The sequence below is a fragment of the Oncorhynchus kisutch genome, linkage group LG10 (genome assembly GCF_002021735.2).
Source record: "Oncorhynchus kisutch isolate 150728-3 linkage group LG10, Okis_V2, whole genome shotgun sequence".
Taxonomy (NCBI): Eukaryota; Metazoa; Chordata; class Actinopteri; order Salmoniformes; family Salmonidae; genus Oncorhynchus; species Oncorhynchus kisutch.
Genome location: NC_034183.2, coordinates 24,729,760 through 24,751,561, shown reverse-complemented (window position 1 = coordinate 24,751,561; position 21,802 = coordinate 24,729,760). Strand labels below are relative to the sequence as shown.

The following is a 21,802-nucleotide window of genomic DNA, read 5'->3' as shown; positions in this document are numbered from 1 at the left end:
ATGGGGTAGGGCTCCGGGGGTATGTTATGGATGGGGTAGGGCTCCGGGGGTATGTTATGGATGGGGTAGGGCTCCGGGGGTATGTTATGGATGGGGTAGGGCTCCGGGGGTATGTTATGGATGGGGTAGGGCTCCGGGGGTATGTTATGGATGGGGTAGGGCTCCGGGGGTATGTTATGGATGGGGTAGGGCTCCGGGGGTATGTTATGGATGGGGTAGGGCTCCGGGGGTATGTTATGGATGGGGTAGGGCTCCAGGGGTATGTTTGTGAAATTGTATCGTTTTTTATTGATTTTATTGCCATCGTGATCCAATACAAACAATTGTTCACAAAATATTTTTTGTGAAAGGCGTATAAAAAAGTTCCTGTGTTCATTTCCTGCATTATGTATGAATTCATTCTGAATGCAGTATACCTATTGAGCCATGGCATACACCATAACGTTCCAAATTGGGACCTCTGAGTTCCCCGCTGCCTCATAATGCCAAATCATTGATTATCTTTAAGACACATTTAACAGACATCAAATATTACACTTTAACCAAATAGAGTACAAATAAGTGTATATACTATAGAATTTTATCAAATGGGTGTTTTGGCATGTCCCAGTTATCCCCTCTAACTCGTTAGCAGCTCGTTAGTTTTACAGTTGTGTTTAATAGAGTGAGAAACTAGCTGGATTAATTGGTTCTCATTCGATAAATAGCTATTACAGCTATTATATATACAGTCGTATGAAAATGTTTGGGCACCCCTGACAATTTCAATGATTTCCATTTATAAATAATTGGGTGTTTGGATCAGCAATTTCATTTTGATCTATCAAATAACTGATGGACACAGTAATATTTCAGTAGTGAAATGAGGTATATTGGATTAACAGAAAATGTGCAATATGCATCAAAACAAAATTAGACAGGTGCATACATTTGGGCACCCCAATAGAAACATCACATCAATATTTAATAGAGCCTCCTTTTGCTAAAATAACAGCCTCTAGATGCTTCCCATAGCCTCTAATGAGTGTCTGGATTCTGGATGAAGGCATTTTGGACCATTCCTCCTTACAAAACATCTCCAGTTCAGTTAGGCTTGATGGTTGCCGAGCATGGACAGCCCGCTTCAAATCATCCCACAGATTCTCAATGATATTCAGGTCTGGGGACTGGGATGACCATTCCAGAACATTGTACTTGTTCCTCTTCCCCTTGTTCCTGGTAGATGTTGAGCAGTGTTTCGGGTCGTTGTCTTTGAAATATCCAGCCCCGGCGTAACTTCAACTTTGTGACTGATTCTTCAACATTATTGCTGAATCTGCTGATATTGAGTGGAATCCATGCGACCCTCAACTTTAACAAGATTCCCAGTACCGGCACTGACCACACAGACCCACAGCATGATGGAACCCCCACCAAATTTTACTGTGGGTAGCAAGTGTTTTTCTTGGAACGCTGTGTTCTTTTGCCGCCATGCATAATGTCCCTTGTTATGACCAAATAACTCAATCAAGTCCACAGCACCTTATTCCAAAATGAAGCTGGCTTGTCCAAATGTGCGTTTGCATACCTCGAGCGACTCGGTTTGTAGCGTGTGCAGAAAAGGCTTCTTCCGCATCACTCTCCCATACAGCTTCTCCTTGTGCAAAGTGCGCTGAATTGTTGAACGATGCACAGTGATACCATCTGCAGCAAGATGCTGTTGTTGGTCTTTGGAGGTGGTCTGTGGGCTGTTTTTGACCGTTCTCACCATCCTTTGCCTTTGCCTCTCTGATATTTTACTTGGCCTGCCACCTCTGGCCTTAACAAGAACTGTGCCTGTGGTCTTCCATTTCCTCACTATGTTCCTCACAGTGGACACTGACAGCTTAAATCTCTGCGATAGCTTTTTGTAGCCTTCCTCTAAACCAAAATGTTGAACAATCTTTGTTTTCAGGTCATTTGAGAGTTGTTTTGAGGCCCCCATGTTGCCACTCTTCAGAGGAGAGTCAAAGAGAACAACAACTTGCAATTGTCCACCTTAAATACCTTTTCTCATGATTGGATGCACTTGTCTATGAAGTTCAAGGCTTAATGAGCTCACCAAACCAATTGTGTGTTCCAATTAATACGTGCTAAGTAGTTACAGGCATTCAAATCAACAAAATGGCAAGGGTGCCCACATTGTTGCATAGCCTACTTTTCACATCTGATTTAATTTCATACAACTTAATATTGATACACTAAAAATCTTTGTCTGGACAATGCCCTAGTACTCAGCTTTTATTAGAAAATGAATGGCATGCCACTGTGATCCTTTTCTGTGACGACAGAGTAAATTATTATGCAGCCTCAGAGGGGTGCCCAAACTTTTTCATACGACTGTATATATACAGTTGAAGTCAGAAGTTTACATATACCTTAGCCAAATACATTTAAACTCAGTTTTCACAATTCCTGACATTTAATCCTAGTAAAAATTCCCTGTTTTAGGTCAGTTAGGATCACCATTTTAAGAATGTGAAATGTCACAATAATATTAGAAAGAATGATTTATTTAAGCTTTTATTTCTTTCATCACATTCCCAGTGGGTCAGAAGTTTACATACACTCAATTAGTATTTGGTAGCATTGCCTTTAAATTGTTTAACTTGGGTCAAACGTTAGCCTTCCACAAGCTTCCCACAATAAGTTGGGTGAATTTTGGCCCATTCCTCCTGACAGAGCTAGTGTAACTGAGTCAGGTTTGTAGGCTTCCTTGCTCGCACACGCTTTCTCAGTTCTGCCCACAAATTTTCATTAAGATTGAGGTAAGGGCTTTGAGATGGCCACTCCAACACCTTGACTTTGTTGTCCTTAAGCCATTTTACCACAACTTTGGAAGTATGTTTGGGGTCATTGTCCATTTGGAAGACCCAACTTTAACTTCCTGACTGATGTCTTGAGATGTTGCTTCAATATGTCCACATCATTTTCCCACCTCCCACCTATTTCGTGAAGTGCACCAGTCCCTCCTGCAGCAAAGCACCCCCACAACATGATGCTGCCACCCCCGCACGGTTGGGATGGTGTTCTTCGGCTTGCAAGCCTCCCCCTTTTTCCTCCAAACATAACGATGGTCATTATGGCCAAAGAGTTCTATTTTTGTTTCGTCAGACCAGAGGACATTTCTCCAAAAAGTACGATCTTTGTCACCATGTGCAGTTGCAACCTGTAGTCTGGCTTTTTTATGGCAGTTTTGGAGCAGTGGTTTCTTCCTTGATGAGTGCCCTTTCAGGTTCTGTCGATATAGGACTCGTTTTACTGTGGATATAGATACTTTTGTACCTGCTTCCTCCAGCATCTTCACAAAGTCCTTTGCTGTTGTTCTGGGATTGATTTGCACTTTTTGCACCAAAGTGCGTTCATCTCTAGAAGACAGAACGCGTCTCCTTCCTGTATGACGGCTGTGTGGTCCCATGGTGTTTATACTTGTGTACTATTGGTTGTACAGATGAACGTGGTACCTTCAGGCATTTGGAAATTGCTCCCAAGGATGAACCAGACTTGTGGAGGTCTACAATTTCTGAGGTCTTGGCTGATTTATTTTGAGTTTCCCATGATGTCAAGCAAAGAGGCACTGAGTTTGAAGGTAGTCCTTGAAATACATCCACAGGTACACCTCCATTTGACTCAAATGATGTCAATTAGCCTATCAGAAGCTTCTAAAGCCATGACATCATTTTCTGGAGTCTTCCAAGCTGTTTGAGGCACAGTCAACTCAGTGTATGTAAACTTCTGACCCACTGGAGTTATGATTCAGTCAATTATAAGTGAAATAATCTGTTTGTAAACAATTGTTGGAAAAATGACTTGTGTCATGCACAAAGTAGGTGTCCTAACCGACTTGCCAAAATTATAGTTTGTTAACAAGACATTTCTGGAGTGGTTGAAAAACAAGTTTTATTGACTCCAACCTAAGTATGTAAACTTCCGACTTCAACTGTATATATATTTTTTTATGTGTATGATCATGCTAATTGTACCTCTGTGAGCACATGGGAGTGCTTACCTGTCTGCTGAGAGAAAAATGTCATTAACCCTTTCCTGAGCACATTTAAGAGTCTGAGAGAAGCCTTTGAAATGGGCAAAACAGAAAGGATTTGGAAAATAATAGCTTGTTATGACCTGTAGTATATGTCTTCTTTAGGGGAATGTCTCATTATTTTTGTAATTAATTTTCAACAGATTTAAGTGTTTTTCCATGAACCTAAAGCATGATAAATGCCCACACAAATGCTGGCACTGCATATGCTTTATTCTTTAACCTTTCATGTTAACATGACCACTTTGTACTGTAGTTGTCTGATATGTCCATTTTCTATTCACAGGAAAAGACAGAGCCTTACTTCATTGGGATGTTCTGCTTTGAAGCTGGGATTAAAGTGGTGGCATTGGGATTTGTATTCCATAAAGGCTCCTACCTGAGAAATGGCTGGAACGTCATGGATTTCATTGTGGTTCTGAGTGGGTGAGTATGGTAGGCTGTCTCAGTCAGCTGAAACACAGCAGGACTTTTAACTACTCCTGAATAACACCCTCCTGTTTTAACACCCTGTTCATGGCTGCTTGCTAAAATAAGACTGGTGTATTGCACTAGCCTAGTTCATTTGATTGATTTTTAAAAGGTTTTATTACAATCAAATCAAATTGTATTGGTCACATACACGTGTTTAGCAGATTTTATTGTGGGTGTAGCGAAATGCTTGTGTTTCTTGCACCGAAAGTGCAGTAATATCTAACAGGTAATATCTAACAATTTCACAGCCCAATACACACAAATCTAAGAATTAAGAATGTATAAATATATGAATGAGCAATATCAGAGCAGCATAGACTAAGATACAGTAGAATAAAATAGAATACAGTATATACATATGAGACGAGTAATGCAAAATATATAAACATTATTAAAGTGACTAGTGGCCAGTGATTTCAAGTCTATGTATATAGGCAGCAGCCTCTAATGTGCTAGTGGTGGCTATTTAACAGGCTGATAGCCTTGAGATATAAGCTGTTTTTCAGTCTCTCGGTCCCAGCTTTAATGCACCTGTACTGACCTTGCCTTCTGGATGATAGCAAGGTGAACAGGCATTGGCTCAGGTGGTTGTTGTCCTTGATGATCTTTTGGGCCTTCCTGTGACATCGGGTGCTGTAGGTGTCCTCTATGGCAGGTAGTTTGCCCCCGGTGATGCGTTGGGCAGACCTCACCACCCTCTGGAGAGCCCTGTGGTTGTGGGCAGTGCAGTTGCCGTACCATGCGGTGATACAGCCCGACAGGATGCACTCAATTGTGCATCTGTAAAAGTTTGTGAGGGTTTTAGGTGCCAACATTATTGAATGTTTGTCAATGTTATTGGCATGTTTAATGGACTATTTCACATGTATCAGACTTTATCAGATGGATGTTCATTTCCTGGAAGGAGTTAATTTAATTTCTGAGGCAAATATCATGGCACATCTTCTCAGTTCAGATGCCAAGAACAAAACACTGTCTGTGAAATAATCCAATCTTGCGGATGCACAGCTTTAGAGCACGTTGTGTCTTTCACTAAAATAACACACAATAATTCAGGTCACCTTTAGGCTTTTACACACAATGGAAAGGAATACGTTTTCCACTGTCTTGACTCCTGGAGCAAATGATTGCAGTGGAAAATGGAAAGGTTATTACAGGTTATTTGCAGATCTAAAAGGGGTGAGGAATTCTCTTGAGAGGCTTTAAGATGAAGACAGTTTATTTTCTTAACAGTGCTGCCTGTTACATTTCTTATCCAGGTCAATTAGGGTTAAGTGCCTTGTGGAATTTTCACCTCATCAACTCTGGGATTTGAACCAGTGACCTTTCAGTTACTGGCCCAATGCTCTTAACTGCTAGGCTACTTGCCACCCCTGTTGAAAAGAGTAGGGCCAACTCTGGTTCAATACACACACATTTGCACACAGATTAAATATTCATCCATTCCATAGTGCAAAAGTACAAAGGGTGGCAAGGTTCTTACAGAATTTTACATGATTCTCTGCATTTCAATATTAATGAGTGCAGGCTTGCAGTGCTGAATAAGGCCCAGCTCTCTGCTGAAAGGAGGAGAGGAAAAGGAGGAGAGGAGAGGGATAGGGTAGGGTGGGGTGGGGTGGGGTGGCAGACTGTAGCTGTGGAGCTAATTTCTGTGGAGCCATGCCCTGATAATGTCTCCTCCCCCACAGTGCCCATCGCCCCCAACCTCACCCATCCTCTCTGACTGTTACACTGTTGACTTTCTCCGTAGACTCCATCTTATCTGGCCTAATTTCCCCCATAAATGACCTGTCTAATCTAACCTTTGAGATACATGATTACTACTCTACTCAGACATTTGTCTTCTCACACTGTGTATATTGATACATTTTCCTCTTCAGGTTTTACATGACATTATTTTCAGTGATATGTGCCTGGTGAGTGCATTCCAGTCTCTTGATACCAAGTCTTGTACTTTTAGGACTCTATCTTTGGCTGGCGCTAAGGCAGCGCAAGTGTCAAACGCACGTTAGTTGGCAATTTCGCCATATAGAAACTGGTGTTCTGCCATTTTCCACCCCTTGCACCAGGTTTGGCAATTTACCTGTCTAACATCAGCTCTCCTGCACTGAGGTGGGAGGGGTGGTAATATTTGAGGTGTGTCTTTAAAAACTAGTGCAAAGTGACAATTTCATGGATCACAAATTGTGACATTTAAGACCAACGAAAAGCAGGTCTTAGCGGTAACGCAGATGGTAATGACATGGATTTGAGAAAGGAAGCGCAACCTATCCAGCCGTGACGCACAGTGCCTATATGCTCATATAACCCTTGTATTTAGAAACATAAGAAACTAATTACTGAAGCTTAATTAAAATAATATGTTTAGGAGCCGCAACAGTGAGCGGACATCCCATTTCTATCATTACTTTAGCCAGCTCTCGTTATTATTTTGGACGTGCGTAAAACCCCCTCCATGTACGCTACCTGTACACATGCCCATCATGAGACGAGAGATGAGTTGATGCCCGGTGGTGACCCTCATAGTTAGAAACAGTTAAGTTATTTCCCTCTAACAATTTCTTGTTTAATTTGATTAAAAACCAAAACTGATTCAAATGATTCACTGTCCTTTGTTTATGGTGAGAAAATCCATCACTCGCATGTAATGCAATTTTAGGAGCCTTCTACTATTTATGGAGAAGTGTGAATGCGATCTGTAAGGTCCTTCCATGATGTTTCTAAAACATTATATTTGGGAACAGTATAACGTTATGTCGACATTCCCCCTTTATATTGGATCTTACTCCAGCTCCTGTGAAAAGTTTGGATCTGTGTAAAACCTTCCATAGTCTATGTTGCCTTAATTTCTCCCCGTTGGGCATATAATATTATGGTGCCTTTAATGGTATTTAGCCTATTAAAACAAACAAGTTGTTGTTTTGTTTTTATTAGAATTGGATTCAAATGTCTTTTTAAACCTTATCAATAGGCTAGTGAAATGAATCTTGCTTATTGACAATGTTTGGCATGTCCATGGCTCAGACATGGAAAACAAAATGGAATTTACAGTAGGCCTAGCCCTTATATCAGTGTGAATGCTATGTTTAACAATATACTGTATTTCCATATCGAAGCAATGCAATTACTTACAATGTGGGCTCCAAACATGTTCAACATAGTGAGCAATGATGGACAGGCCTACATACATGTTGTTATTTTGTTTATAATTAACAAACTAGCCTATAACGGACTAACATTCAAATTGGAGTTGATGACAATGCAATACCTAATAGACTGTACATACACAACTTGAAGCATGGAGCACGTTCTGATTGGCCATTGAGTACCATTATGTAAGGGTTTTTAAAATTGAGCCCTTAACCCACTGAAGTTGATTGAAACTAATGTACATCAAAATCCGTCTTTTTAAGGTCTGTATGGGCTGCTTCTCAGTCCACTGCATCTGCCTATGTTGGCCTTCTGCATCTGCGGTGGAAAGTGGCATAGCTACAGCGCTGTTTGTCAGACCAGGAGACATCATGAAAACGTCCGTAGCATCCAAACGGTTAGGTCTACAAACTAAGCAGTCCAAATTCAACATTTTATCAAATCATTTTTCAATATAATTTTTTTATACCAACAGGGGTCCTACAATTCTAAATCAAATAGCTAAATGATCCATTGTATGGACATCTTTAAACAATTCCATATGTTATATTAGTATAACCCCCTATCCCAAAGGCTTGGACTTGTAGAGCTTAATGTCACAATAGCAATGTAAATTGAATATAAAATTAATCATAAAGTGTGAGGAAAAAACTGTCTGCTTATGAGATCACTTTGCTAATTTCCACAAATTGCTAGGACTGTCTGTAAGTGGTCTGAGTGGGGAGAGAAACTGAAAACTAGCTGTTATTGGCAGAGAGTTTTGAAACTCCCTTTGTTATTAGTTTGTTAACCAATTTACCTCAGGGTGATGTCACCATGGAAAGCTGAAACTCCTGCCCATGCAAATCTGCTGATTACGAAGTCCTATGTAGATTGTATTTTCAACCAGCAACTATCAGGAAATGTAACTGCTACAATTGTTTTCACACTTTTACAGTGGTAGTTTCATCAGCCATTGTACAGTATAATATAAAACACAGCATCTTGACTACACTGGGTATTTAATGCAATGTTCAGAGGGGTTTTCTATTCCAGTTTAGATGACTGTATTTGGCAGTAGTTTCTTACCTCACCTGTCAGTTACTGGCCCTTGCCAAATGATGTCATCTTCCAGATGTATCAATCTAGCATTTCATATAATTGTATTACTCTTAGTGAACACTTTCCACTTTCCAGCACTGACAGCAAGACAGGTTGACAACTGTATCGTGTTTTCTCCACTTTGAACGTACAGAGAGAGTTGAATGATTCATGGACCTGGATGGTAGAAGACATCTGCTTTCTGACTGATAGTAAATCAGAGCACATATCAGCTCCCAGTCAAGCATGTGTGACATCAGGTCTGGCAGTCTGTTATCATGAATACAGAATGACCAGTATATTTCACATGAAACAGTCTATAGCATGACGACAGTATGCCCCAATCTCAGTTTATGTACAAGCCACCACTATGGGGGGACTTGATAGAGTTTGGAGATAAATCGGTGGTAGGTTTAATTTCATTCATTTTTAGTGTTGTGTCTTTACTATCATTAAACTGAAGACTTCGTTTTTATCAAAGATTTTCTGTAATTAGTTACTCGATTAAACTGAATAATCATGTAACTGTAATTAACGAGGGAGTTGGGGCACCAAGGAAAGTATTCAGATTACATAGTTATAATTTCCCAATATAACCTTTCAGATATTTTCATATCTGATCAATAGTCTTCTGATTAATGATGTATTTATTTTACCGCATTCCAAAAACCACATTCCAAACGTCGTAAATTGTTGGTTATCTGCACGAACCCAGTCTTCACTATGAGTCATCCATACATCAATTGTCTTAAATCATTTATTTATTTATTAATAACTAAGTAATTCACAGAAATGCATAAACAAACAGTAAATATGGTTACATGAAATGATAGAATGTGCCCTGGTGGGCTGAACCGGCATGACTGCTTGTTTGACAAAAGGGGAGTGTTTTTTTTTACCAAGAAGTCACTACAGAGTTAATTATGAAAATTAAAATGCTAAACCTTTACACATGAACTCTCACTCATTCGGGAACAATTGCAATCAATATATATAATTACGCTCAGTGTGTCGTCTTGATCGTTGGTGAAAAGTCTTTATTATGTAGAATTGTACGTCTCTCTCCCTCTCTGGCTCTGTCTTGGTTAGAGGGGATAGTTCAAAGTGACATTGGTTATAGAATGGATGTTTCGGGGGTTGTCGTTCTTCACATTCAATGATACCGAATTCCTAGCAGCAGACTAGTAATTAGTATCAAAGACTTGTTCTTATTCTGTCGGTATCGATAGTCTAAGAGTTTAACCACGTGGTATGGTTAAAATATTCTACAACCTTTAGCCATCTCGTAATTGAGGTAAGCTTGGTCTGCTGATAATTTCTCAAAGTTGGGTTTTATTTGGAATGGCAGAAGAGGGCTGTCCCAGGATGTCTGACCCAGACTGGGCTCAGGGGCGGTCCTCTGATTTAGTTCAAATCAAAAGGGAATTGTATTTTTCTTCATTAAACAGTCCACAATCATATTACCCAATTATACAAACAGTATCATACTCACTCATTCATCTTATACAACAATTAGATGTAAACCTCATATCTGAGGCTATTATATAAACAGCGTTATGGTAATGTGGCCACACCATCTCTCTTGAGCTTCCCAAGTTGTGAAAAACGGACCAGTTCGTAGCTCGATTCTTCACCGATCTTTTACACTTTCTCTGGAACATGAAATTTGTTCGTACGTGAGGTGGAAGGATTTCCTTTGTCTCCATGAAAAACAAGTCTCTATAACTGTGTGTCCATGAGGTCTTCTCAGGAATTTACGAACTCTGACCACAGGTTCTGGTTGTAGAAGCAGAGAGCGGGGGATGGTGCTCGCTGTACTCAAAGAGGGCAACGTCATGACATTAGTATAATGAAGTGAGGTTTAGATGCTTTTTTCTTTATTATTGTTCTGTCCACAGCAACCATAATATAATGCAATGAATCTCCCACTCGCGGTTGCTCTTTCTCACAGACACGCAAACTTGCAAATCCGGCAGGGGTTTGCAACATTATTAAGAAATGTGTGATTTGGTGGTAATAGTGGTTGAGTCATCAGTATCCATTAGCTTTTAAAGAACAGACATGTGCAGATAGAGGTCAGAGGGAAAAGGAACTGTTTAAGGCAGGGATCATCAACTAGATTCAGCCACGGACCCAATTTATTCTTGAAAGGATGGTTGGGGGGGCGGAACATAATAGAACAAATATTTTTTTGACTGCAAATGAACCGTAAGAAGCCTAAACATATATAATATTTGACTAAAACATAATCCTTTCAAACCTTGATTACATTTGGGAACCTTGTCCTGCGTAGGGTGCCGTCTTGCTGATGGGACATTAAAACGGGTGTCCTGTCTCTCTGTGGTCGTTCAAAATCCCATGGCGCTTATTGTAAGAGTAGGGGTGTTCACCCTTTGTGTCATTGCTAAATTCCAAACCTGGCCACATTTCATCATGGCAACCTAATCATCCCCCTCATTCCTAATTGGCATATATCACCTTTCCACCTGATAGCTGATGCGTGGTGAGCATTTTGGCACAAAAATGGTCACTGTGCATCACTGAGGTGGGTGCTACACATTTCCCCCTACTATGTAAAGCACTTTGAGTACCTCAGTTGGTAGAAAAGTTCTATATAAATCCGATCAATAATTTTGAATTATTATTATTTGTTTACGGTCGCATATGTTTCTCTATTATGCGTGGGAATAATTGGGAACAGATTTCCAACATTTAAATCACTAGGAGCTGATTTCCTGGTGTCTTGGCAGTACACAATTATTTAAATGATACACTAGATGACTGATAGGGGACGCACTGTTGAAGCCCCCATACCTCCATCTTGGCACCCCCACCAATGTAAAAAAAATATATATCTGCATTTGTCTTTTATTATTTATTATTTCATTTTCTCCCCAACAGTCTTATTTCATTGCTGCAACTCACATTTAGACCCGGGAGAGGTAAAGGTCCTCCAAAACACAACCCAGCCAAGCCGCTCTGCTTCTTAACACAATGTCTGCTTCACAGAAACACCAATGTGTCAGAGGAAACACCGTACACCTGGCATCCGTGTCAGTGTGCATTGTGCCTGGTCCACCACAGGAGTCACTAGTGCACAATGGGACAGGAACATCCTTACCGGCCAAACCCTCCTCTAACCCGGACGACGCTGAGCCAATTGCGCGCCACCGCATGGGTCTCCCGGTTGCGGCAGGCTGCAACAGAGCTTGGACTCGAACAAGGATTTCTAGTGGCTATCACTGAAATGCAGTGTCTTAGATCCACTGCGCCACTCGGGAGGCCTGCGTTCATCTTTGCCATATGTATTCTATTACAGACACCTAAGCGCATACTTTGTGTCTTTCTGGGAAATCTCTAAGAGCTTTGCACACCTGCATTGTACAATATTTGCCCATTATTATTAAAAAAATAATTCAAGCTCTGTCAAGTTGGTTGTTGATCATTGCTAGACAGCCATTTTCAAGTATTGACATAGATTTTCAAGCCGATTTAAGTCAAAACTGTAACTAGGACACTCAGGAATAGTCAATGTCGTCTTGGTAAGCAACTCCAGTGTATATTTGGCCTTGTGTTTTAAGTTATTGTCCTAATGAAAGGTACATTTCTCTCCCAGTTTCTGTTGGAAAGCAGACTGAATTTTCCACTAGGATTTTGCCTGTGCTTAACTCTATTCCGTTTCTTTTTATCCCCCCCAAAAACTCCCTAGTCCTTGCCGATGACAAGCATACCCATAACATGATGCAGTCACCACCATGTTTGAAAATATGGAGAGTGGTACTCACTAATGTGTTCTGTTGGATTTGCCCCAAACATAACGCTTTGTATTCCAGACATAAAGTTAACTGTTTTAAGGTAACCATTGGCCTCATGGTGGAATCCCTGAGCGTTTTCCTTCTCCTCTTCGGCAACTGAGTTAGGAAGGACACCTGTATCCTTGTAGTGACTGGGTGTATTGATACACCGTCCAAAGTGTAATTAATAACTTTACCATGCTTTAAAAAAAGTTGGCCTCATCTAAGAGGGCTCTTGATTGGCGCAGCAGTCTAAGGCATAACCTGTTTCAGAATGCACAGACAATACCATGTTTGTTTAAAACTCTAGTCACAGCTTTTGTTCCTCTGTCTTCAGGGAGATTGTGACATGAATGATTTGGACCTGCTTCCCCTCTATCCGGCTATGTATCAAATGGCTTATGACAAACGCTGGGGACTGAGACATGTATATGGTAGAGCTTTCACAAGTGAAGAAATTCAATCCCTGGCTCCAGGCAAGATGTACAGCTGTGTCTGAAAGATGAGGAGAGGACAGGACAGGAGAGGATAGGACTGGAGGATGTGACGGAGCGGTGTGGGGGTGTCCACACAGACAGGACAGACAAACAGCTGTCACAACTAGCAGGCTCATTGTTCGTCCTGGGCTTTATATCCCATCAGCTTTTTTTTACACTCACTTGGCTAAGAGGGACAGGCTCCTAATGGGAGAGTTTCTTATTTTCCCTTCTCACAGCAGAGAAACTGGAGCTGACAGAGCCGACTGAGCCATAATGAGGGAAGAGAAGTAAGGCTTTGGAGCCTGTGGTTAGCATCACATTTAGGGAGTGAGCAGGAGGAGTTCACAGGTGAGGGCTGACTGTGTTGTGACTGTGCTGCTGGTCTGGTCACAGCTCCCTGAAGGAGTGACTGTGTTAATTAAGGCTCACACACATTACACCAAATGTGGATCTAGCATTCATCTGACGATTGTTGTTAGGGACCACAAGCTGTAGATTTATGACTGCCGACATTTTTCACATATAAAATTGGTGCATAGTCGGTTCGCAAATTACTTTCAGAGGTGATAAGTTCTCTCTGAGCCCTTAGATATTCAGTCTGCTGGTTCTCTTCACCAGGCATGTGATTGTGGTGCTGTGCTGATCTGTTCACACACTATTATTATCTCAGGGCTGATGTTAGGAAGTGTGTTCTGTGACAACGTGGCTCTGGAATGGGAACACACAGTACTGCTGCCCAGAGGCACTGCTTTACTGAACATAAGGGAGGATCTGACAAGCCCTGGCACTGTTGGTCTGTGATACAGGGAGATGATGCCAACAGACTCTGAGGTTTCACTTCATGCTTTGGACCATCTAACTGGACACTTTTTTTGTCATGCACAATTCTGTATATTCTGGGCAATGCGCCTTGCATGCCATAGAGGAAACATATCAGTGTCATGACAATAATGTCTTCTTTATGTAGTTTTTGTGTGGACTGTTTTCACTTCATTCATTAACATTATGAATTGCTTTAGAGTAGCCAGTAGAGGGATGTGTTTTATCTCTAATTTAGGATTCATTTAGTGAATGATAATCACATGGTCAAGTACCCACAGTGAGCACATGCTGCTCTGCTTCAAAGAGAGGCTGAGTGGGAGAGACACAGGGAGATATTTTATCTGTCTGATCTGACTGAAAGGCTTTTGAAATCAGGTGAAAACAGTTGTGATATTTACAGGAGGCATTGTTACTTTGTAAAGGTTTGGTGAATTGACATTGAAGTGACAGTTTGTTCTATTTGTGGTAAGGTCTGAGGTATGCCTCTTACAAAGACTTAAAATCTAATTAAATGTTATTTGTCACATGCGCCGAATACAACAGGTGTAGGTAGACCTTACAGTGAAATGCTTACTTACAAGCCCTTAACCAACAATGCAGTTTTAAGAAAATCCCAAAAAAAGTAAGCGAAAAGAATAACAAATAATTAAAGATCAGTAGTAAATTACAAAACCGGGGCAAAATACAGTGGGTATTGGTACAGAGTCAATGTGTCAATGTGCGGGGGGCACCGGTGTCGAGGTAATTGAGCTAATTATGTCCATGTAGGTAGAGTTGTTAAAATGGCTATGCATAGATAATAACAGCAGCAGTGTAGGGGGAGGGGCAATGCAAATAGTCTGTGTAGCAATTTGATTAGCTGTTCAGGAGTTTTAAGGCTTGGTGGTAGAATCTATTTAGAAGCCTCTTGGAACTAGACTTGGTACTCCGGTACCGTTTGCCGTGTGGAAGCAGAGATAACAGTCTATGACTAGGGTGGCTGGAGACATTGACAATTTTTAAGGCTTTCCTCTGACACCGCCTGGTATAGAGGCCCTGTGATGTATTGGGCCGTACGCACTACCCTCTGTAGTGCCTTGCAGTCGGAGGCTGAGCAGTTGCCATACCAGGCAGTGATGCAACCATGCTCTCGATGGTGCAGCAGTAAAACCTTTTGAGGATCTGAGGACCTATGTCAAATCTTTTCAGTCTCCTGAGGGGGAATAGGTTTTGTCGTGCCCTCTTCATGACTGTCTTGGTGTGCTTGGACCATGTTAGTTTGTTGGTGATGTGGACACCAAGAAACTTGAAACTCTCGACCTGCTCAACTCCAGCCCTGTCGATAAGAATGGTGGCGTGCTCGGTCCTCCTTTTCATGTAGTCCACAATCATCCCCTTTGTCTTGATCACGTTGAGGGAGAGGTTGTTGTCCTTGCACCCCACGGTCAGGTCTCTGACCTCCTCCCTATAGGCTGTCTCATCGTTGACGGTGATCAGGCCTACCACTGTTGTGTCATCAGCAAACTTGATGATGGTGTTGGAGTCGTGCCTGGCCGTGCAGTTACGAGTGAACAGGGAGTACAGGAGGGGACTGAGCACGCACCCCTGAGGGGCCCCTGTGTTGAGGATCAGCGTGGCGGATGTGTTATTACCTACCCTTACCACCTGGGAGTGGCCCGTCAGGAAGTCCAGGATCTAGTTGCAGAGGGAGATGTTTAGTCCCAGGGTCCTTAGATTAGTGATGAGCATTGAGGTCACTATGGTGTTGAACACTAAGCTGTAGTCAATGAATAGCAGTCTCACATACAGTAGGTGTTCTTTTTGTCCAGGTGGGAAAGGGAAGTGTGGAGTGCAATAGAGATTGCATCATCTGTGGATCTGTTGGGGTAATATGCAAATTGGAGTGGGTCTAGGGTTTCTGGGATAATGGTGTTGATGTGAGCCATGACTAGCCTTTCAAAGCATTTCATGGCTACAGACTAGAGTACTACGGGTCAGTAGTCATTTAGGCAGGACACCTTAATGTTCTTGGGCACAGGGACTATGGTGGTCTGCTTGAAACATGTTGGTATTACAGACTCAGACAGGGAGAGGTTGAAAGTGTCAGTGAAAACACTTGCCAGTTGGTCTGCGCATGCTTTGAGTACACGTCCTGGTAATCCGTCCCAGCAGCTTTGTGAATGTGATCTGTTTAAAGGTTTTGTTCACATCAGCTACCGAGAGCGTCATCACAGGGTCATCCAGAACAGCTGGTGCTCTCGTGCATGCGTCAGTGTTGCTTGCCTCGAGGTGAGCATAAAAGGCATTTAGCTCGTCTGATAGGCTCGGGTCACTGGGCAGCTCGCTTCTGGATTTCCCTTTGTAGTCCGTAATAGTTTTCAAGCCCTGCCACATCCGACGAGCGTCAGAGCCGGTGTAGTAGGATTCAATCTTAATCCTGTATTGACGCTTTGCTTGTTAGATGGTTTGTCTGAGGGCATAGCAGGATTTCTTATTAGCGTCTGGATTAGTCTCCCGTTCCTTGAAAGCGGCAGCTCTAGCCTTTATCTCGATGCCGATGTTGCCTGTAATCCATTGCTTCTGGTTGGGATATGTCTGTAAAGTCACAGTGTGGACGACATCATCGATGCACTTATTGATGAAGCCGATGACTGAGGTGGTGTACCTTGGATGAATCCCGGGAACATATTCCAGTCTGTGCCAACAAAACAGTCTTGTGGTGTAGCATACGCGTCATCTGACCACTTCCGTATTGAGCGAGTCACTGGTACTTCCTGCTTTAGTTTTTGCTTGGAAGCAGGAATCAGGAGGATAAACGAATGGTCAGGTTTGACAAATGTATGCATCTATGTGTGTGGAGTAAAGGTGGTCTAGGATTTGTTTTCCTCTGGTTGCACATGTGACATGCTGGTAAAAATTTTGTAATAGTGATTTAAGTTTGCCTGTATTAAAGTCCCCGGCAACTGTGAGCGCTGCTTCTGGGTGAGCATTTTCTTCTTTGCTTATGGCCTTATAGAGTTGGTTGAGAGCGGTCTTAGTGGCAGCTTTGTTCTGTGGTGGTAGATTTACAGCTACGAATAATATAGATGAGAACTCTCTTGGTAGATAGTGTGGTCCACAGCTTATCATAAGGTACTCTACCTCAGGCGAGCAATACCTTGAGACTTCTTTAATATTAGACATTGCGCACCAACTGTTATTGACAAATAGACACAACCCCACCCCTCGTTTTATCAGACGTAGCTTCTCTGTTCTGACGGTGAATGGAAAGCTCTATATTATCCGTATCGTCGTTCAGCCACGTCTCGGTGAAACATAAGATATTACAGTTTTTAATGTCCCGTTGGTAGGATAATCTTAATCGTAGGTCATTCATTTTATTTTCCAATGATTGCACGTTAGTAAGAAGAACAGATGGCAGTGGGAGTTTACTCGCTTGCCTACGGATTCTCAGAGGACAGCCTGACCCTTTTCCTACGTTTTTTCTTCAAGTAAATTATGGGGATCTGGGCCTGTTCTAGTGAAGGCAGAACAGTTGAAGTCGGAAGTTTACATACACCTTAGCCAAATACATTTAAACTCAGTTTTCACAATTCCTGACATTTAATCAGAGTAAAATGTTGTGTCTTAGGTCAGTTAGGATCACCATTTTATTTTAAGAATGTGAAATGTCAGAATAATAGTAGAGAGAAAAATGTATTTCAGCTTTTATTTCTTTCATCACATTCCCAGTGGGTCAGAAGTTTACATACACACAATTAGTATTTGGTAGCATTACCTTTAAATTGTTTAACTTGGGTCAAATGTTTAGGGTAGCCTTCAACAAGCTTCCCACATTTTTGGCCCATTCCTCCTGACAGAGCTGGTGTAACTGAGCCGGATTTGTAGGCCTCCATGCTCGCACATGCTTTTTCAGTTCTGCCCACAAATTTTCTATAGGATTGAGGTCAGGGCTTTGTGATGGCCACTCAAATACCTTGACTTTGTTGTCCTTAAGCCATTTTGACACAACTTTGGAAGTATGCTTGGGGTCATTGTCCATTTGGAAGACCCATTTACGACCAAGCTTTAACTTCCTGACTGACGTCTTGAGATGTTGCTTCAATATATCCATATAATTTTCCTACCTAATGCTGCCATGTACTGTATTTTGTGAAGTGCACCAGTCCCTCCTGCAGCAAAGCACCCCCACAACATGATGCTGCCGCCCCCATGCTTCACGGTTGGGATGTTGTTTTTAAATCGGCCCAGCCTCCCCCTTTTTCCTCCAAACATAACGATGGTCATTATGGCCAAACAGTTCCATTTTTGTTTCATCACACCAGAGGACATTTCTCCAAGAAGTACGATCTTTGTCCACCATGTGCAGTTGCAAACTGTAGTCTGGCTTTTTTATGGCAGTTTTGGAGCAGTGGCTTCTTCCTTGCTGAGCGGCCTTTCAAGTTATGTCAATATAGGACTCGTTTTACTGTGGATACTTCCTCCTGCATCTTCATAAGGTCCTTTGCTGTTGTTCTGTGATTGATTTGCACTTTTTGCACCAAAGTACGTTCATCTCTTGGAGACAGAACGTGTCTCCTTCCTGAGCGGTACGGCTGCGTGGTCCCATTTTGCTTATACTTGCGTACTATTGTTTGTACAGATGAACGTGGTACCTTCAGGCATTTGGAAATTGCTTCCGAGGATGAACCAGACTTGTGGAGGTCTACAATTTTTTTCTGATGTCTAGGCTGATTTCTTTTGATTTTCCCATGATGTCAAGCTGAGGTTTAAAGGTAGGCCTTGAAATACACCCACAGGTACACCTCCAATTGACTCAAATAATGTCAATTAGCCTATCATAAGCTTCTAAAGCCATGACATAATTTTCTGGAATTTTCCAAGCTGTTTGAAGGCACAGCCAACTTAGTGTATGTAAACTTCTGACCCACTAGATTTGTGATACAGTGAATTATAAGTTAAATAATCTGTCTGTAAACAATTGTTGGAAAAATTACTTGTGTCATGCACACAGTAGATGTCCTAACTGACTTGCCAAAACTATAGTTTCTTAACAAGAAATTTCTGGAGTGGTTGAAAAATGAGTTTCTATGACTCCAACCTAAGTGTATGTAAACTTCCGACTTCAACTGTATATCCGTCTCGTAGGACTTTTTAACAACCTGTTGAGGCGAGGGGTTCCCCTACGGGAACTCCACCCCCCCGTTCAGCTGAAAAAGTGGCGCAGGGAATGCAAAAATATTCTTTCGAAATATTTAACCTCCACACATTAACAAGTCCAATACCTCAAATGAAAGATAAACACCTTGTTCATCTACCCAGCGTGTCAGATTTATAAAATATTTTACGGCGAAAACACAACATATATTTATGTTAGACCACCACCAAGCCAGAGAAAAAACGTAGCCATTTTTTCCAGCAAAAGATAGAAATCGCAAAAGCAGGATAAAAAAAAAATCTAGCACTAACCTCTTGAAAATCTTCATCAGATGACAGTCATATGACATGTTACACAGTACATTTGTTTTGTTCGATAATATGCATTTTATATCCATAAATCTCGGTTTACATTGCCGCCATGTTCAGGAAATCCTCCAAAATATCCGGGGGAATTATAGAAAGCTACGCCAGATAACAGAAATACTCATCATAAACTTTGACTAAAGATACATGTTCTACATATAATTAAAAAGATACACTGGTTCTTAATGCAACCGCTGTGTCATTTTTTTTTGACGTTACAGAAAAAGCCTAACATTGCAATAATCTGAGATGGCGCTCAGACTTAACAATATTTCTCCGCCATGTTGGAGTCAACAGAAATACAAAATTACAACATAAATATTCCTTTACCTTTGATGATCTTTCATCAGAATGTAGTGCAAGGAGTCCTAGTTCAACAATAAATTGTTTTGTTTCATAATGTTCAATTTTAGTGTCCAAGTAGCAGCATTTGCTACCACTTTCAGCTCAAATGCCCAAAAAATGACTTCTGGTCCAGGATAACTTCCAAATTACATATTACAGGTCGACGAAACTGGTCAAACTAAGTGCAGAATCAATCTTCAGGATGTTATAATCATATAGATCCAATAGCATTCCAACCGGATCATTTGTTTTCATCTGGGGCTGATTGGAACAGCCGAAGCACTCAAACGCAAACGCGCCTCAACAAAATGGAAATCTTTTGCGACATCTACTACTTTCCTTCCCATTAGGTCAAAGTTCACAGCAAATGCTCCATTACACTTTCTACTGAATGAGGACATCTAGTGGAAGACGTAGGATGTGTTTCCAGATCCATAACTGGTTGGGAAGGGAGGGGGCGATGACGTCAAAGTTGCCCCAACTTTCAGGATTTCAAAACTAGTTTGGAAGATTGCCTGCCCTGTGAGTTCTGTTATACTCACAGACATAATTCAAACGTTTTTAGAAACTTCAGAGTGTTTTCTATCCAATATTAATAATAATATGCATATATTTAATTTAGGACAGATTTTGATGCAGTTCACTATGGGCACGCAATTCATCCAAAGGGGAAATACTGCCCCCTATCTCTAACAGGTTTTAAAGGAAACGACTATTCCAGTCCAGGTGAGTAATCGCTGTTCTGATGTCCAGAAGTTATTTTCGGTCATAAGAGACGGTAGCAGCTACATTATGTACAAAATATGTTTAAAATAAACAAGTTACACAAAATGCAAAAAACAAACAAAATAGCACAATTGGTTGGGAGAATGTAAAAGTTTAGCCATGTTCTTCGGTGCCATCTTCAATAGACATAGACTGAACAGGTGAATCCAGGTGAAAGCTATGATCCCTTAATGATATCACTTGTTAAATCCACTTCAGTCAGCGTAAATGAAGGGGAAGAGACAGGTTAAAGAAAGATTTGTAAGTCTTGAGACAATTGCGACATGGATTGTGTATGTGTGCCATTCAGAGGGGGAATGGGCAAAACAAATTATTTAAGTGCCTTTGAACAGGGTATAGTAATAGGTGCCAGGCACCCTTAAAAAATATCCAGCCATGTAGTAAAAGGTCCCCTTTTCTGTCCTCTGCTCTTTGTCACCTTGCATTGTTTCAAAGTGGTAATGACCTAAATCAGTTTATATCCTCAGAGATAAAGGTGAAGGCAGATTAACCACATGCAGTATTGAATTATCATCCTCTTGCCTTTGCTCAGTCTCTCTGTGGTCTCCTCTAAAAGCTGTAGTGCCCTGAACTAGAATAGATATGACCAGTATATTGAATTTAAGTAACCCATCTGGTCTCAGTGGTCAACATATACTGAATCTACAAAACATTAAGGACACCTGCTCTTTCTGTGACATACACTACTTGATGAAAAGTATGTGGACACCCCTTCAAATTAGTGGATTCAGCTATTTCAGCCACACCCATTGCTGAAAGGTGTATAAAATCGAGCACACAGCCATTTAATCTCTATAGACAAACATTGGCAGTAGAATGGCCCTTACTGAAGAGCTCAGTGACTTTCAACATGGCACCGTCACAGGATGCCACCTTTCCAACAAGTCAGCTTGTCAATTTTCTGCCCTGCTAGAGCTGCCCCGGTCAACTGTGCTGTTATTGTGAAGTGGAAACGTCTAAGAGCAACAACGGCTCAGCCTCTAAGTGGTAGGACACACAAGCTCACAGAACAGGACCGCCGAGTGCTGAAGCTCGTAACACATGAAAATTGTCTGTCCGGCCTCCCGGGTGGTGCAGTGGTCTAGGGCACAATCGCAGCACGATTGTAAGGCTCTGATTGTCCGAAATGGTTATGATGAGTCTTCATCTCTTGTCCTTCTCTGTAGTTGTCCCGTATTTTTATTGATCATTTTTTTATTGAATATTTTATTTAACCAGGTAGGCCAGTTGAGAACAAGTTCTCATTTACAACTGCGACCTGGCCAAGATAAAGCATACAGTGCAACACATACAACAACACAGAGTTACAC

The 21,802-nt window shown here is 41.4% G+C and overlaps 1 protein-coding gene across 1 annotated transcript in view; it reads left to right on the top strand.

Moving 5' to 3' along the window:
* LOC109898786 (voltage-dependent R-type calcium channel subunit alpha-1E-like) overlaps positions 1–21,802 on the top strand; it is a 105,149-nt gene that overhangs the window by 8,956 nt on the left and 74,391 nt on the right. The window contains exon 3 of the mRNA XM_031832858.1: positions 4,347–4,486. Within this exon, the coding sequence (XP_031688718.1) occupies positions 4,347–4,486 (140 nt within the window). The remainder of the gene's footprint in view (positions 1–4,346; positions 4,487–21,802) is intronic.